This window comes from Doryrhamphus excisus, chromosome 2 (assembly GCF_030265055.1).
Source record: "Doryrhamphus excisus isolate RoL2022-K1 chromosome 2, RoL_Dexc_1.0, whole genome shotgun sequence".
Lineage (NCBI taxonomy): Eukaryota > Metazoa > Chordata > Actinopteri > Syngnathiformes > Syngnathidae > Doryrhamphus > Doryrhamphus excisus.
In genome coordinates, this window is record NC_080467.1 from 10,385,828 (window position 1) to 10,404,803 (window position 18,976).

Consider the following 18,976-nt stretch of genomic DNA (forward strand, 5'->3'; position numbering starts at 1 on the left):
CTGCATGACCTTGATTGTCAAAGCAGATGTGTGTGTAGTACTACTGCATTAGTCACTTTGTGTAATCAAATACTTTAAAACGGCTCCAAACGTGACTTCAATGTAGCACAAATAAAGCCAACAAATAGATTTTGATAGAATTGCTAACGTCCACTTATCCAAAGTCAACAAAACAATCCTGTCAGTCCATCAAAATCAAATTTAAAAAGCGTCTATCAACTCTTAGGATGCAACGTGAGTGCCCTCTAGTGGCTGAAAGGAGAACTGCACGTTCTATTGAGCTAATGGATTACGTCACCGATTTGTTGGAATGACAAAAGCGTTGTTGCCACGTGACCTAGAGGCAGTTCCGGTGCATATAAATGACGGCCACATACATACATAGTTTGTGCTGTATTTTTGAGATTAATGCAAATAATTGTTGAAATGATTTGATGCAGTTGTGTGTGTATGTGTATATGGTATGTTACATTAATACATTAAATAGTTGGAAACAATAGCTCGAAGCTGGCCAGCTAGCTAGCTAACTTCTAGCTAGCCTCACTTCCATAACCCAGTGTAGAGAATCGCTGGAGATTCTTCCAAGTGGCTACATTTCACATTTTCAAGTTCCAACAGTGTTTTACCTTTTGCTTTTAGTGTAAATTGTAAACTGGAGCTTGTTTATTCGGCTTAACTGGCTTTCCCATATACAGATGTTGCCAAGGCCAACCGTTGATGAGAACATCGATTCTTTCTACTGACACGAGTTCTTATGAGTCACTCACTGAAGTGAATTGGGTACTTGATTCGTTCATTCAGAAACTCACACAACTGAATCAATTTGCGACTCGGGTACTACTAGAGTCCCCAGCCAATTTGTTTTAACAATGCCCCGAAATGTTGGCCGATTTCCCTATTTTGCTCTTTACCGACTACCCAGCGGACTTGAAGCTGTGCTTGCACCGGCAGAAGCGAAGCGATTTTTTTGTTTCACGCCAAGTTGAAATACTGGAAACTCACCAAAAACAGGAGGACGGCGGTCAAGAAGGACGACAAGACACAGGTAACTTTCCAGGCATATTTAATTGGCACAGTAAACACAATACAAAGTATTCAGTGCTCCAGAAAACACAAGCAAAGGTCTACCAAACGGAACACAGGAGACAAAGTGCAAAAAACACACCATGTGGTAGTCTTAACTTTTGCAAAGCACAATACAGGAGAGGTCACACTCTCCTCAAAAGTTAAAATAGAGGTTTTTATTCCATTTTCATCTTTATTTATATATCTATATATATTCTCTCTTTGTCGTGTGTCCACTGTACAAGCAGTTTCATGTTTGTGTGTCATCAGAAGTGGTGGTTAGTTTACCTGTAGGAGCATTAGGGCCTCACTCAAAAGAAAATAACAAAAATACTACAACCAATACTACAACTTTTCCTCATTTTCAGCAAAAGGTGTAGCGTAGAAAATTGTTGACATTTTACCGGAATAAACCAGATAATTATCTTTGTATTGCAACTGTGTCTCTTAATATTACACAGTTTTTGTTTTATCAGTCTAATATGCCTAGAAATGTATTTGTTTTTCATTTTTGACTTGAATTTATTTTCAAAACTGCGCTCATTTTGCCCATCATCCACAAACCTTATGTGAGATACAAATTTACATAATGTGACCTACATATTACTCAAACTACAGCCACATTTTTACGCCAAAGAACTGCATTACTGGTATAGTGACACCTCGCCACACCACACTGGCTAGCTACTAGCTGGTTAGCAAATAGCTTCACCATACACTAGCCCGCGCCAGCGTTCCTTGTATGTAGCGTTCCTTCTATGTTGCAATGTGAAATCAGTGCGCCCAGGAAGGAAGTTCCGCTAACGCTTCAAATGACCAAGCATGGATATACAACCATGAAACCTTGTTGAGGTTTTTGGAGGTGGAATAGGTGTTTATCATTACACGCATTCTCGACGGTGTCTGTTTAGCTATTTTTATATCTTTAGAACGCAGAAAATAGTTCATGCCTCACATTAAGGATTGTGGATGATGAGCAAATAGTTTTTTTAAAAGTACACCTTTCAACATTCTCTGACTATTCCCATAAAATGACAGTTTCCTGGTAGTATTACAAGTAATATTGTTGTATTGTCATAACGTTACATCTTGTTGTTGTAGTGGTCCGCCGTGATTCTGTTCATATCGCAACTTTATTCCCGGAACATGACCACCTTTATATCTTCTGATACGTTTGTTTTTCATTTTAGCGTGGCCCTAACCCTCCAGCGTACTTTTATTTGCAGTAAAAGGGTTTCAGTCCCGATTTGGGCAGAGGATGCAATAAACACGTTTTCAGCTTAAAATAATGATAAAATCATGTCAATTATGAAATAAAAAGACATATGTGCCATTGTGATGCTTGGACATAACTGTCTGAGTTTAGTCTTGACAGTGTGGTGGTTTTGGGTGAGTGAACAGGAAGTATCTCATTCTGATCACATGACGCAGGCTCACAGTATGTTCTCATACACGGGGGACGGGCGGGTGTTTGTGATGACAACATAAAAATTAAAACAAACACACAACAAAACACAAGGCAATCGTGACCTCACTTATTTATCTCGGGGTCCTGCTTGTGTTCTGACGCAAGGGGTGGGCGGACACGGGGGCGGGGTGGCTGACATGCTCTCTGATGGCATTCAGGTTACGTGAGTGTGATCAGGCAATGGGGGGTTAACTGAACGTAAAGGCCGGAGGGAAGGAGGCGGGGTGGCCCGGCACCCCACCACCACCACCAACCCCTGTGGCCGCCCCTTGGGCCAAGGGGGGCGAGGAGGAAGACAGGGCAAGCATGCAGCGCACCACAACGCGACCTGAACGGCTGCAAAAATGGCAGCCAAGGTGCTAGCCTGCAGGGGGTTGGAGGGGAAGCGGGGTCGGGGAGCTGTGCAGGTGAGGGAGGGGGAGGAGTGTGGGTGGACGGGGGGGTGGCGTCAGGTCAGAGAGAGGAGCAGACACCAGCGACGTGATGGCGTGATGAACACAAACACTGCAAGCACCTCCGCTACCTGCTGTGGGCGGAGCTCCTGCAGTCACACATTCACACAGCATGTTGGATGGGGTGGGAGTGATGCGAAAGGGGGCGGGGCCTCCTCTAGTGGTCCTCTCTCTGACCGCACCCACTGAGCTGAGAGCGAGGATGGTTAGTCGCAAAGCGGAAATCGGTGTCTTTACGGCAGGAGCTGTTAGGATGACAAGCACTAACAATTTGCATTTCTCAAAATAGTGTGTGTGTGTGTGTGTGTGGCGTGGAAAATTCGTTCTAATTGGCCGTCTCGGTGATTTCTCTGAGGCTGCTTGCCCTGCCACTCCTCAGCCAGCCTCGCACTTTTAGGAATCTGCAACGCAGGAAAAGAAATAACAAACAAAACAGGTGACAAAAAGAAAAACAAACGTTAGATGGCGATGGAGGGAAAGACAGCAACCCAACTCCAAGTGAGTCATTATATAGAGATACTTTAAATGTACACAGGCAACTACGCAAGGAACAATACCGGGCGTACAATACCACCTTCCTCCTATGGGGGTGACAGTGAGTCACAACACCGTCTTACTTGAAGCAGTGACCAACTGCATAGCTCATGCTAATACAGCTAGCATTCTTCTTCATTATGTGATTTTTCTGGGATTTAATGTGGGAATATGTCATGTGGCATCTTTTAAAGAAAACTATAAATGTGTATTTCAGCTTTGAACTTTCAAGGTACAGTAGTGTCAGACGTAATACCACTTTACTCCTCGGGGGGGTGACAGTGAGCCATATTACAGCACTTCCATTCAAAGTAGTGATAAACTGGTTTGCTCATGCTAAAAAGCTAGCATTCATCATGTTTACATAATTTTTTTGGCCAATGCTTATTGGAAGTGAGAAGATGTATTTTGGCGTCTTTTAAATAAAATAATAAACATGTTTTCTGCGTTTGTACTTATAAATGTACAGTAGTATCACACGTAATACCACTTAGCTCCTCAAGGAGGTGACAGTGGGTCACAACAGCAGCTCATGCTAATACTGTACAACTCACACTTTTCACTAATGGTTGGAGGTTAGAATTCTTATGGCGTCTTTTTGAAGTCAATGTTGTGTTTCAGATTTTAACTCATTTTTTTAAAGTGCATCATGTTTGAACTGCAACTGCCTGACTTTATTTACAAGGCAAATTTTAAACAACGGCCGCTACTTATTGTCATTAAAAAGTCAAATATATGATAGCTCTACAGCATGCCACACTTTGAATGGGGAGTTCTCTATATTTTCTTTTACAGTAACCTACAAAAATAACTTTTCACATTTCTGAAAATGCTTTACAGCAGCTTGAAACAATGTCGCATGCGTTCGGATTAGCAGTACAAATGTGCACGTTACATTCACGTGTGTGTGATTTATTACAAGACAGCAGTTGAAATCTTGCCCCCTTCAAAGTAAAAGGTCTATTTGTAATGAGTAATAAGTGCCACTAGGTGGCACTGCAGTGCTTGTTCCATGTTTTCCTAACACTGAGCTCAATGAAGCACAAAGGAGGAATTCTGTTCGACTGCTCCCTCGGGGAGCAACATGACGTGGTACCAGACTGTGTGTGTGATTGGAACTACAGCATTCTGACTGACGGTTAAAAAAAACAAAACAAAAACCACATACACACTGTCTGTTAAATGTATGTCATAGCACCTTTGGCGTTTGTTCCCAAAAAGACCTCAACGTAGGACGTGGGGACGTATCCCTCCTCATCCTCGTTTCTGCGCACTCGCGTCCAGCCGTCGCCTTTGTCCTCCTCGATGACGTATAACAGCTCGCCCTCCGCCACTGAGATAGTGCCCTCGTTGTGGCCTACAAAGCGACAACACGACTCGTTAGTAAGTGTTTACCATGCGGCCCATCGCTAACATATTCCATCTTAGCTTTGCTGGTGCTTGGTAAAAAAATTCTTTTCATTCCTAAACAAATTTTGGCTAAATTTGGACTTTTGAAATCATGTGCTGGAGAAATGAGCATTTCTATTCAACACTCCTCCTCCTCCGCACATTCACCAGGGAGGTCACACTCCTCCTCACATTCCTGCGCATTTGATAGCAGTCACGCAGCCGCAACCTAATATTTATATGAGGCTCTAGCTTTGAAGCATGTCCAGTGGTTATGTGTTTATCATTAACATGACCTGTCAAAGTCATCATGCACAACAATGAAAACTATTATGCTGAATATGCATCACATATTCCAGATGCATGCTGTTAGCTTAGCATAAAGGTTAAGCATTTTTCATCGAGGCCTGTCATGTCGAGTCTGTCGAGTCCAGTGTGGCTGCCTGCCACTGATACCGTCGCTAGTCTTTCCATGCTTTAGTTACCGTCAAATGGATACAAGGCTTTGCAGGTGCCGATGGTGGGCAGCGACTCCTCGTCGTCAAACTCATCATCAAACTCTGGCGTGGTGGACGTGGGGTTAGGGTTGGGGTTGGGGTTGGCGTTGGCTTTGACGTGCGTCTCAGAGTTCTGCTCCTCCGTGTAGCTGCCGTCCGGGCTGCTCGAGGGCCAACACGCACACAGTAAATATGCCGTGAAAATGAACGCCGGGTTTGTCTGCGGCGACCGAGCCGGATCATCTCTCCGAGTATTCCTTACCTCTCCCTGTCTTGGGCACAGTTGCTGTTCACGGCCGTGCTGTTCTGGTTCTCGTAGAGTGTGCTTCTCCGGTTCGTGTCGCTCTTGGACGGCATCTTCTCCTCCACCTCAGCTAGCCAGCCCTGGAACCACAACGCACGCATGATTAGCATGTGTTGCACAAGCAGCTAGAGCCTCAAATTCAAGAGCTGTGGATCGCTTCCAGCTGCATCGAAGCCTGTCCTAATATGGACGAGGAGCAGGCACGCTTGGAAGAAGTCCAGCCGGAGATGTTGGAATCTCGCGTCACTGCCTTCCATAAAACAAGAGAGAAAGTTGCAAAGGCAGAAGAAAACCTGCCTCAAATTTCTGCACGTCAAACTGGAGCTTCTCAATGTTCTGCCCGATTTCTGCTAGCCGAGGGTCCACGCTAGTCGGGTCTCCCATCTGAGGGTTCTTCACATAGACATCTTTCATCTTTGTCAGCGCGTCCCTAAGACAAAAGGCCATGTCAGTTTGCTGTGGTTTGATGATAGCAACCCCAGCGTGTTCGGACAAACACCTCTGGTCCATCTCCTTTTGGATGTCTTTGTTGAGGTCGTCCAGCTTGGCCTGCAGCTTCTTCCTCCTCTGTTCTGGTGGAAGGTGGCTGAAGTCCTCCGGTCCTGAACCCTGGTAGACAGGAAATGGACCACAAAAAAAGGACAACAAATACGACTGTGAGGATTGTGGACGGGATGTTCCTAGTTAGGTGCAGCATCTTCTGTTGTAATGCTTGGATGAGGGATGGATGGAGTACAGTTCCCTTAGTGGAGCTAAACAACACAATTTACCTGAAGGAGATAATGGATATACTCGTTTGTCATACCGGGAGGCTTCACTTATTCAGTTGCCATGCATCCGTCTCCTTCCTTATTTCAGCTTTCTGATTGACATTTCAAAAGCGTATACTCTAGGGGTGCACGATATGAGGGAATTACGTCATACTGATAAATCCCATGTCATTAAATACGGTTCCAATAATCGCTAATTACAAAAAGATGCTCCAATGAAGCAGAGCGTGTTCCCGAATACAGTGCACCTTGCTACCGCTCAATACTCCGGTTCCCCTCGACAAATCAGCAGGTACCCTTACTCAAACCCTATATGCTGCAGTGCTTCTTACCTCCAGGTGTGCACAAACCGCAGTTAAAAAAATGAGATATAATAAACTTTCAGTTATTAGTACCGTATGGGTCCTGAGAAGCCAAAGTTATGGGTATCGGTTGGGCAAAAAGATATCGTGCATCTCGAGTATACTCATTTGCTTGCATTCCTAAACCTGCATGGACTGGATAGGTGGAGGCCAGACTGGATCTCATTTGAGTTTTGTAGCTACAGGCTTGACTGGAGGTCAGGAGGACACGACACATGTTCAACGGCACCAGGTCACCATGGCAACCTTACCCTTTCTCCAAAGCGTAGCGGCATGCAACACTTACCAGGGCATGCAACAAAACAAAAACCCTTGTCAGTCATCATGCACAACATGCTAATGTGGTTGTGTATTAGTGACATCACAATCAATCCAAAACTAGAACTACTGCAGGGATGGTGTTGGTAGTACGATTGTTCTGTGTCGCCAACAATGATGACGGTCGCTCTTCAATTAAGGATGCTTTTCTATACATTTGATGTCGGCTAGGTTAGCATAATGGTAGCAGTTCTGTCCATAGTCCTGATTAGGGATAGCAAACTGATCCATTATTGGGAATCATCATGTAAGACTCATTATCAAATAAATGATGTTGATGTTAAAACTCCATTGGTCAATTTTCCAATTTAAATAACAGAATTAGTAAAAAGAGCATTCCACAACAAAAAAACAAAAAAGCTGAGCATGCAGTGAACATGTACGACTCGATCCGATTAGTACGTGTTAACAGGACACGCCGCCATGTCCACTTGGCGGGGACTAACAGACAAGACTAGCAGCTAAAACACAGTAAATATGATCACCTCAATGAGATTCCGGACGTGGGAATTGAGTGTGATCTGCACCACAGAGACCACACACAAAGATGGGGGGAGGGGGGGAGAACACAGCCGTAACATAAAAAAAAACACACATCAAAAATAACAAATGAGAGCCATTGTTATGTCACAGCAAAATGAATTCAATCCAAAAGTCAACAAAAAGAAATACGAAGACTTTTGAGAGAACGTTATAGTGTTACTGGGAGGACGTGACATGCATGCAGTGGTCATGCCGCTACGGTGGTGTGGTTATCATACGGTCATGCTTACCAGCTTGAGAGAAAGCTTCATGGTGGGGAGGAGGAAAGGGTGGGGGCGGGGGGGGTGGCGAGGGGAGGCGCAGGAGAGAGAGAGAAACACAAACACTGTCAACAACCAGGGAATTATGAGGGACATTTTCCTTCATAAAACACAAATTAAGATGTTTGCAGTGAGGCCCACTCTGGTCTGCTAACGTCTACTTGAGGATGGCTGTGCGGTGCGTGGCGGCTAGCTAGAAGGATGAGGATGATGAAGGTGGGTGAGGAGTACACAGAGAAGATAAAGGGACAGCGAGCGCCACCACAACAATGCGATAAAACCTTTTAACTGACTCGGGACTCACGGCTACTTGTCTCCCTTTTAACTCGTTCCCTTACTCACCCCTGAAAATGTCATTAATTGTGCAACTGTTATTCTACCTGTATTTGTACTGACTCACTGGCGTTCAACAAAGCCTCAAGTTTAACTAACGGGTGCTTGGGGAAAGAAAAAAAAAGACTCAAGGGTCGTTGACTCACACGTTGACCAAAACTCGAGTTTCAGTGACTCTCGGTTTGCACATGAAGACTTGAGTTTCGACGACTCGCAAGTGCTCGACTCAAGTTTGACTGACTCATGAGTCGTTGATAAAGACTTGAGTTTCACTGACTCCTGCGTACCCTATGTAGACGCGAGTTTCACTGGCTCCACTATGCTGTGGCGACTCTGAAATCGGGAAAGAGTCAAAAGAAACAAAAAAAAAACACCCGTGCTGAGACACATACTAGACAGCAGAGGGCGCTTCAAGCACCTTAGCCAAATCCCAGCAAGGAGGCAGGTGATGGAGAGGCACTTTAGTTTTAGTGCCAACTGGCCTGAGTCATTATTGCAAAGACACTAATTAGGAGAGCACGCTGGAGAAAATAGTTTGGAGGTGAACTGCGCCGTGGATTTTAGAGGAGGGGGGGTGTTGGACCCAAAGAACAGCAGGTGTAGCACTGTAGGCTGTGTTTAGCTGGAGCAGATGAGAGTCATCATACTCCAGTCAAGACGCTCACAGAGGCACTCTGGAGGAGTCCGCTAACCTTACTTATCCAACATTAAAATCCATGCTAAAGACTTAAAGACATACATAGATAAACATGTACATCATGGTCGCTGCAGCAGTCTGCCAAACACACACATGAAGCGCCGGAGGGGTGAATTCCAAGCACCCAGACCCAAAGAGCCACCTGAGAGCAGGTATCAAACAAAGAGGATGGAACGGATCCTCTTGTCCGTGACGGCCTCTGCATCCTCTTTGTGAATTGACCCCCTCGAGGGAAAGGTCGGCCCGAGGGATGACACGGCGACCAACACAGGACGGACGTCAAGCTGGGCACATGTGATGCGTGAAGATGAAGTCAACCGTCTCTGATCGTTCGTCTCAGTCACATGTACAGAGAGGAACGGCGCAGACAGTAGCCTCTTTGATGGCGAGCAGCGTTCCACGCCCTCCTCGCTCACACTTACGACGTATTGCCTGGCTTCAAACGCGTACGTGGGCCGGCCCAGAGTCCTCTTCATGAGCTCTTTGTGACAAGCGAGCGAGCGCGGCGATTGCTGCTGCTGCTGGCGGTCGTCGGAGAGAACACACAGCTTGAGTCAAAAGGAGAGCTCAGGGGACAGTACGGACATCTTAAGCTCTAAGACACTTTCTCTACGCACAGACACACTGATGGTGGACTGGACCGCCAATGTTCTGGGTCACATTTGCAGGAGTCATTTAAGGGTGCTTGCACCTAAACATACTAAAGGTGTGAACAGTACGGTTCCAATCCTATTCAATTCCAGTCTTATTTCTTGGTGACTCTCGGTGTAAAGTGGGACTAAGCCCGGTGCGATTGTGTCCCCCTGATTCACTCACTCACCAGTTGATCCAGATAAAAGCCCATCCATCCATCCATCCATCCATTTTCCTCCGCTTATCCGGGTCCGGGTCGCGGGGGCAGCAGTCTTAGTAGAAAAGCCCAGACTTCCCGATCCCCGCCCACCTCCTCCAGCTCCACCGGGAGGACACCAAGGTGTTCCCAGGCCAGCTGTGAGACATAATCCCTCCAGCGTGTCCTAGGTCTGCCCCGGGGCCTTTTCCAGGCTGGGCATGCCCGGAATACCTCACCAGGGAGGCGTGCGGGAGGCATCCGGACTAGATGCCCGAGCCACCTCAACTGACAGATAAAAGCCCATTCCATTCTATTATCTTCCGCTTATCCAGGTCCCGGGGCAGCAGTCTCATGTAGGGAAGCCCAGACGCCCTGGTCTCTGGCAACCGGGATGACACCAAAGCTTTCCCAGGCCAGCTATGAGACATAATCCATCCAGCATGTCCCAGTTTGCCCTGGGGCCTCCTGCTCGAGCTACTCTTTGCCCCTCCTGGATGGCTGAGCTCCTCACTCATCTCTTAGAGTGAGTCCATCCACCCTACAGAGGAAACTCGTAGCCCCTTGTACCCACGATCTCATTCTCATGGGTCTGGTCTGGTACAGCATCCACATTACTGCAGACGTTGAACCCATACACATGATGACCTCACTCGTGATGACCTCACTCCCAACCCGCAGGGTGCCATCCACCCTTTTTCCGACTCAGAACCACGGCCTCAGCCGCAAACTGTCCCAGTAAACGCCGAACGTCATCAAGACCATATCGTCTGTGGATAGACGAAAGCCGAGAAATTCTGTCCATAAAAATCATGAACTGAATCGGATGAAAGTATCCATGCCCAAACTGTACCAGGATTAGTTTGGAACCGTACTGCAAAACCACCCAAACTGTGCTTTAACTGTGCCAGTGGGACATTGGGAATGGATTATCTACTCCCTCATGTATCACTCATTACATTAACCTATAAACAGCTATAAACATGAAACATATCAGACAAGAACACAGTAAAAGCTGACTTATTGATGAAATGAGAAATGGGGAAAGAGCGAGCCTAATTGAAATAACATCTATAAACCGTCCGGCACTTTCTCTGTAGAAAGGTCAAACGAAAGGTCAAACATGAATGGTTGAAATCAGAGTCAAATCAACACAATGTATCAGATTGAGGCCTTCTTTATCACACTTCTGAAGAGCTGTCACAGCACTTCCGCTTTCAGAAAACCTGCACTTCCTGCCGCTCGGGAGGGGGCGGGGAGAAAAAAACACACGCTTCCTTTTTTTCTCTTTCAGACTTCAATGGTTTCCTTTATGATACAGTATATATGCTGTTGCATTGTTCTTTTCAGATGTTCACACCGATTCACTACTTTGAATAACGGCTGCCCTTTTGAAAATACAAGCGTAAACAAAGAATGTTATTTGTGGAGCGCGGAAGGAACACGTGAGTTAACACCCATTCCGGGGGTCAGGGACGACTAGTGGTGGGGGCGGGCGATGCAAGGTGCGTTTTGACCTTCAGAAAGGTGATTGGGCAATGCGGACAACCGGCGAGACTCTTGCTTCTGCTGCTGCTGATAAGGCCACCAACCAGGAAAGACCTTTTTTTTTCCACGCACAGCAGTGACTCAGCCTGATGCAAAACCTCTAATCCCCTTTTTATTCTACACGTGCCAACACAAAAGAAGCTCTGCCATCAGGAAAGTAAAGAAAAAAAAAAAAAGCAACTGCGGTCTGTTCATGCTAGTGTCAAGGACGGCTTGCTGGTGTCTGCCAAGGGAAGGGAAAGGAAGGGGGAGGGGTGATGAGTGGGTGTGTCACAGTGAGTTAATTTGAAGAGGAAGAATGATGACACAAGATGAGGACACTGCGGGTGAGTCAGACAGGTACCACTGATTCATAGCGCTTCGGGAAGTATGGTAGGAAAAAAAGACATCCGCACTGTATGAGTGAAAGCGCCGTCACGTCTGTTGCACTGCTGATGTGCTGTGCTACCATTTTAGGATCACATCCTAAACAAAAGTAATGGATGAAAGAATGAGTACTAGTTTGTGATCTTTAAACTCTTTCATTAACTTCATAAAATGTGGAAGGTTGTCAAAAAGGGAGTAGCACCCCCACTTATAATGTTCAGAGAATAAAGTCAGAATATTACGGGAATAAAATCTTAATATTGACAAATATTTTAGAAGTTTCAATGTTTTTTAATTAAAAAACAGCAAAAACTGGAAAAATAATAGCCAAGACTGAAGCTGATAATTATAATAATAATAGGTACTAATAGACATATCTAGGCTGCATGGCGGGCGAGTGATTAGCGCGCAGGCCACACAGCTAGGAGACCCGAGTTCGATTCCACCCCCGGCCATCTCTGTGTGGAGTTTGCATGTTCTCCCGGTGCATGCGTGGGTTTTCTCCGGGTACTCCGGTTTCCTCCCACATTCCAAAAACATGCTAGGTTAATTGGCCACTCCAAATTGTCCATAGGTATGAATGTGAGTGTGAATGGTTGTTTGTCTGTATGTGCCCTGTGATTGGCTGGCCACCAGTCCAGGGTGTACCCCGCCTCTCGCCCAGGCTCCAGCACCCCCGCGACACTCGTGAGGATAAGCGGTAGAAAATGGATGAATGAATAGATATATCTACATGTGGTGCCCCTGCTGGATTCATTAGTGGGGACTACATGTCCATTCTATCATTTCAAATCCTTTATAATAATGTGTGAGGCATATTTAGGGCTTAAATAAAATATAAACACCCACATTTGAGGAAATTAGGTACCTGGTAGTACTAACAGACGGCTCGGAGGCGAGCTATTGATCTGCGGTAGTCGACCCATACAGTGAGGAAGGCGTGGTGTTTCAGACACTGAGACACACAAGCATGCTCAAAGCTTGGCGGACACACACACAAACACGCACACTTACCCCTCGCCTCAGGCTCCGGAGGCAGTGCATTTTGGGTTTGGACGCCATGAAGTCGTTGAGGCGGTGGGAGAGGGGCTCCTTTTGCTGCTTGGGAGACTGGGAGTCGTTGGGAACAGCAGAGGGTGAGGGTGGGGATGAGGCTGGGGGAGCAGGTGGGGGCTGGCGTGGGGACGTTAACAGGGACATAAGCTACCGGTAAGAGAGGGGATCCGTCACGGACAAGAGGAAGAAAATCATGGAAGAAGAAGGGGGCGAGAGTCCCATGGTAAAAAGGACAAAGGAGGACAAGGAGGAGGGAACACAAAACGAAATAAATAAGCCTCCTTAACAAATATTAAAAGAATTAACAGAAAACCTTATCAATGAGGGAATGTCAATATTATCAGTGGAAATGTATTAAACATAAAAAAAAACAGCAGCGTGAGTAGAATGCGTGGATGCGTCAAAGCAAGCAGCCATGGAGATTCAGTCCAAGCGCATGCAGGCTTCCAGTTAGGGAACACTTTTTCTGTTTTTGGGTTTTTTTTTTAATTCAGATCCTCCTCACGGCATGCCAACTAGGACGAGACGATCATCCCTCAGGACGCGAGCAACTCAATTTTGAGTCCTTTGTCGCAGAAAATAATAACTAGTCCCAAAAACTGTCCTCAGCGGTACGGTACGAGAGAGAGATGCAGAGTGGAGTTTTAGTGATGCCATGCACGGGACGCTCATTCCCCAAAACAAAAGCAAACTAGCAACAAGTCATTGACGCGGGATTAAAGAAAAGATACCAACTACCGAGCTAATTATTTGCTCTCCTGTGCTTACTTCCATACAGTCCGTGGATAGTGTCAATACGTCGCATACACCTTATGAAAGCACTCATCCTAAGTACAGCAAGCACCAACGCTATAAACGGCGTCCTCCCCCCACATGCTGTGGTCTAAAAGTGAGAGTACCACCAACCCGTAAGACCACTCAGAACTCGGCTCTTAGTGGACGACCAATGGAAAAGAGAGAGAGACTGTTACTTGAGGTCCGGCGGCAAGTTAATTCATGTCGGTCACAATGAGTCGCTCCGCAGTGGAGAGGTGGAAATGCATTAGTGTGTGTTACAAGTGGGGATGCTCCACGTCAGTGAGGGTGGTTGCCAAACGGGAGGAAAATAAATCACCATCAAAATTGCAAAAGGCTATCTGTCAACCTGCTGCCTTTGCTGTGTGTTACCTTGTTTTTGTTCTTGATGAAAGGCCACAGTTTGCCCTTGCTTTTGCCTGACGGCCTCTCCTTGACCTCCCGCGAGTTGGTCAGGCTTGTGTCTGACACCGTCCTCTTCATGGCCTGCCCGTAGTCTTCGAATTCCACGTCTCCCGGGGGCTCGAAGCCAGACTTGTAAGACTCCACCACCTCTTTGGAGTCCTGGTGACACAAACACGGATGGCAGCGTTTAGGTGAGATAGATATTAGACTGTATACCAAGAAAAATGGGGAAAATACTGTGTAGTATGGGACAAAGTTAGCATGCGCACACAACTATGGTGCATTCAAGGACCGTCAAACTAAGTGGGGAAAAAAAAACGTGCAAAAATTGTATATTCATTCATTCATTCATTTTCTACCGCTTTTTCCTCACGAGGGTCGCGGGGGGTGCTGGAGCCTATCCCAACTGTCTTCAGGCGAGAGGCGGGGTCCACCCTGGACCGGTGGCCAGCCAATCACAGGGCACATATAGACAAACAACCATTCACACTCACATTCATACCTATGGACAATTTGTGTGTGGCCAATTAACCTAGCATGTTTTTGGAATGTGGGAGGAAACCGGAGTACCCGGAGAAAACCCACGCATGCACGGGGAGAACATGCAAACCCTGGTCTCCTAGCTGTGAAGTCTGCGCGCTAACCACTCGACTGCCGTGCCGCCCTAACTGTATATTATGCTGAAAAAAAATAATGGCCCATACTTCCAAAATGGGTTTGTATTTACTTCAAATTTTATGTAGTTATTTACAAAATGTATTTATTTTCTTTATCATTGCGCTTCAGCCCCGCTAGCAATCCGGTGGTTGGGCGTACATTTAGAGTTAGAGAAACATGATTCCAGACTTGTGACTCCCAGTTACTGTATGTTGTGTTTGAGACCCATGGTTTCTTCATAGTGTTTGTTTAGTTCTGTGCTGTCATCACGCAAAACATGTTCTTAGTTGTATACTTATGTATACTATGTTGTGGGTGCATCACACGAGTTGTTTCAGGGATGTGGGCCACTTGTAATGAGGTGTACTTAGTCTATATATTAGTATATTATATATATATATTAGTATATATATTTATATATGATGCATTCAAATCCAGTATAAATTGCCATATATAACTAATATCAAAACATTCCAGAGGAAACAAATTATTCCCGTAACTCTCTAAACTTACCTTGACCGAAACCCATTATTTGACCAACTCAATGAGCCCCAAAGAGTAAAACGTCAAGCTGTATCTTAACGCGTCGCCGCATGCTTCCTGTGATTCTCCAGCTAATCAGCAGGTCTGGAGATAAATAGCAACACAACACTGTCCTCTTGACTCAGGTGTTTATAGCTCGTGATAAAGAGTGAGGACTGTGAGCAGCCGTGCCAGAGAAAAGAAAGGAAAAGGCCTAAATGTGTCAGCCGTGACAAAAACACCCGGGGTTCAGGGCCCCGTGGGCTCCACAGACGCAGGAAGAGCCAAATGAATCACGTGCAGAGGATAAGAGACGGAAGGCTGCAGTTGGGATGAGGGGTTAAAAGGCCTGCGGTAAAGAGTCATGTGACATGTTGTTGCTTGCCGTTGTTGAAGATGGCGGACACGCCCACTAAGTGCTAGTATGGAATCCCCTCAGGATGGGTTTTAGTCACACGGCAGGAAGCCCACATGTGACATCTCAACAGATAAACACGTTGTTTTGTTCTCCCCCCCCCCCCCCCCCCTTCCCGGCACTCACGGATTTTGGCTCGATGGACTCGGCGGCCGTCGTCATGCCGTCTAAACATTTCCCCACGATTGGCAGCACCTGGCGGTCCACGTCGGCAAACGTCTTCATGCACACTCCTATCCTCTCGATTCTCTTCTCCTCCATGTCTTGAAGTTTCTGCAAAGCACCAGAAAGATTTATTATTAGGGAATATGAATAAAACAACAAGACCTGATACTTTTCATCACATATACACTAGTTTTAGTAAAGGTAGCACATAATACAACACAGCTTATTGAGAATGTATTTTTAGGTGCACATGAACGCCCCCATCTGAAGTGACTTTTGAGTCAGTTGGCGCTTTGAGAAACTTTGCACTTTCTTCTCCCACTAATGGCAGACATAATGACTAAATAATGGGATGGAATTTTCCAGAAATCTGTCTTTTGACTTTAATACAATGCAAGAGGTGCAGCTATGTATCATCTTAACAAAGAAATCAACGTACCCCTCTTTCCTCACACAGGACTCGAACATGCGCTATTTCAACATTCTTGTGTTTTCTTGCAATTGTGACTTTATTCCAATAATATTTGTACTTTTCCCGCAAGTTAATTTCTCCAAAAATTTCAACTTTATTTTGTTTTGTTGGTTTTTCCTAATGACTTTTATGAATGTATGTTAATGATGTTAACGATGTTAATTAGGAGTTAATTCTTGTAAAATTTTTCCGGTTAGAATTCCGGTTGGAACTTTTTTTCTTTTCATATTTTGACTCCATTGTCATTCAATTTCTGTTTTTTCCATTTCTGTTTTTTGTTTTTTTCTTGTAAATGTTCGATTTTGACTTTATTCCCATAATAGATGTTATTTAAAATTAAAACTCCTGAAACCTAATTTTATTTGTTGTTTGTTTCATGTAATATTATGATTTTTTAAATGAATGAATATAATTTGTTTTCTTTGGAGTGTGAATGGTTGTTTGTCTATATGTGCCCTGTGATTGGCTGGCGACCAGTCCAGGGTGTACCCCGCCTCTCGCCCGAAGACAGCTGGGATAGGCTCCAGCACCCCCCGCGATCCTTGTGAGGAAAAAGTGGTAGAAAATGAATGAATTTTTTCTTTAATATTTCAAGTTATTCCCGTAAAATTCTTGTTAGATTAACAATTTTTTCTCTTAATATTTTGACTTTTTCTCTGGCTAAATGATCATTTTAGAACGTGCCGCAAGCCAATAAAAAAAACAGAGCCGAATAAGAGGTGTTGTACCTGGAAGATGTTGGGGATGACCGTGTAGTAATGTTCATTCTGCTCCTGGTTGAACTTTTGTAGGTAGGACGAGTAATCGCTCTTGCTGTCCGACGCCATCTGGTGCCTGACCTGAGCTTGCTGTCGCGCCTGCAGGAAGAAAAAAACCCAACAATACCACAGTTAAATTATCATGATGCATGCACAAGCAAAAAGCAATCAATGGGGTTTGTCTGTGTGTGTTTCAGCACTCGTGCATACACGCTGACACATTTAAACATGGCACTTGTGGCTTTGAAAATAGGAGACCCCCTTGCCCTCGGATAGGTGGGATTTTCAGTTTGATGGTCGCCTGGCTAATTTTGGCCTTCTTGCTGGTGTTGACCATTTTGCAGCAAGCGTGGTAATGCAGTGTTGGGAGGGGAGAAGCAGCAGGAGCAGGCCTATTACAGATCCCGGCAGATGGAGATGAGATTATCTCAGCTAGACAGCATGTGTGCTGCCTTTGTGCGCCTGCTGGCGCGTGCGTGTGTATTTGTGTGTGTGTGTATTTACGTTTGGTGTGTGTGCTTGTGCAGCTAAGTAGTTGGATGCTTCCTCTTTTCCATTCGATCGGGCGGCCAGTCCAACACTTGTTGCTTCATCATGTTGATACGAAGGATCATTTCAAACCCACACACACTCCTCTCACACACACGTGGCTAAGCAATAACTGACAGCGGAGAATAAAAAGGCAGGACACATCAGACTGGAGACGGTCATCATGGACATTACTTCCAGCACAGGAAGCGAGGCGGTTATAAAACCTAAGTGGAAAAGTGATCTGCAGGATAAAGCTAAAAAAAAAAGAAGAAAAATAAAAGAAAAAAAGGAAGTGCACGTGTGAGCATGCACGCACAAAGTAGTGCAATGCAAAGTGATGATGTGCACAACAACGTTGCCATGGAGCCCTGCTGGCTAATCATGAAAGTATATAACCAAATCACATCCTGTCTTGGTTTCCTGTTTCCTGTCATTATCAAACGCTGAAGGGTTGCAGGCAACTCAAACTTACTAAGACGGCTATATGGGCATGCCTGCAATGCAAAGCACCCATTCAGCTGCAAATCAGCAATCTATTTTTGATGCTAGCATGTTAACTGTTACCATGGAACATTTTAGCTAATTTACGCACATGTAAATGCCAGTACACACATGGACACTGTAGAACTGCCTTGGAACTTCTCTGCACTTAATGCTATCTTGCTGAGTGCTGACACGCTGGACAGTATAGAACTGCTGGGCACTTTGGGCACTTAGCGCTATCTTGCTACAGTAGCATGTTAGCATTTGAGATAATTTTCTCATGTCTAAATGTAAATACAGGCATGGCATGATGATCACTATAGAACTGCTTTGGCACATTTGGCACATTGTGCTATTTTGCTAGGTGCTGGCATGCTAACTGTTAGCATGTTAGCTAATTTTATCATGTCTAAATCTAATAAAAGACATGGTATGATGTAGGGACACTATAGAACTGCCTTTGCACGTTTGGCACAGAGTGCTGTATTGCTCGGTGTTGGCATGCTAACTGTTAGCATGTTAGCATTTTTGCTAATTTACTTGAAATGCTAAATTATAGATCGCACTGCTTGCTGGCATGGCACAGCATGCTAGCAAACATCGAGCCAGAGGTTCACAACACGGGGCATGCCCATTAGAATTTCTCCTGGGAATGTTATTAGTTCTATTATTGCACATGTATATTTGAAGACAGTGAGACAAGCCACTGACGTTGAGAGAGAGACATTTGAGACAGTGTGGGTGTGTGTGTGTGTTCCCGCAGACATTGTCCACTGGTCCTACCTTGAGTGACCTTCGCTTCAAGGCATGGCATAAAAATGAAATATACAAACACATACACAAACAAAACAAAAGGATTGTTAGCCGTTGCCAGCTAAACAAGAAGTTGCCATAGAAATGCTTCCTGCTGCACCCCAGTGTGTCATCACTCAAATGGGGAAGCTTGGTAAACAAATACTTTGTATACAGCAGAACCTCCGGA

The 18,976-nt window shown here is 45.2% G+C and overlaps 1 protein-coding gene across 15 annotated transcripts in view; it reads right to left on the reverse strand.

Moving 5' to 3' along the window:
- Positions 1–1,046: 1,046 nt before the first annotated feature.
- LOC131120061 (formin-binding protein 1) overlaps positions 1,047–18,976 on the reverse strand; it is a 41,834-nt gene continuing 23,904 nt past the window's right edge. For 3 of the 15 annotated variants that reach the window (XM_058065125.1, XM_058065116.1, XM_058065121.1), the window contains exons 7-17: positions 16,951–17,079; positions 15,712–15,858; positions 13,959–14,150; positions 12,750–12,938; positions 7,933–7,947; positions 7,645–7,680; positions 6,209–6,318; positions 6,007–6,139; positions 5,667–5,789; positions 5,394–5,577; positions 1,047–4,876 (exon numbers count right to left, since the gene is read on the reverse strand). In XM_058065125.1, the coding sequence (XP_057921108.1) occupies positions 4,698–4,876; positions 5,394–5,577; positions 5,667–5,789; positions 6,007–6,139; positions 6,209–6,318; positions 7,645–7,680; positions 7,933–7,947; positions 12,750–12,938; positions 13,959–14,150; positions 15,712–15,858; positions 16,951–17,079 (1,437 nt within the window). In that variant the 3' untranslated portion in view covers positions 1,047–4,697. The remainder of the gene's footprint in view (positions 4,877–5,393; positions 5,578–5,666; positions 5,790–6,006; positions 6,140–6,208; positions 6,319–7,644; positions 7,681–7,932; positions 7,948–12,749; positions 12,939–13,958; positions 14,151–15,711; positions 15,859–16,950; positions 17,080–18,976) is intronic. The other 12 variants (XM_058065118.1, XM_058065117.1, XM_058065119.1 and 9 more) reach the window with 12 other exon arrangements.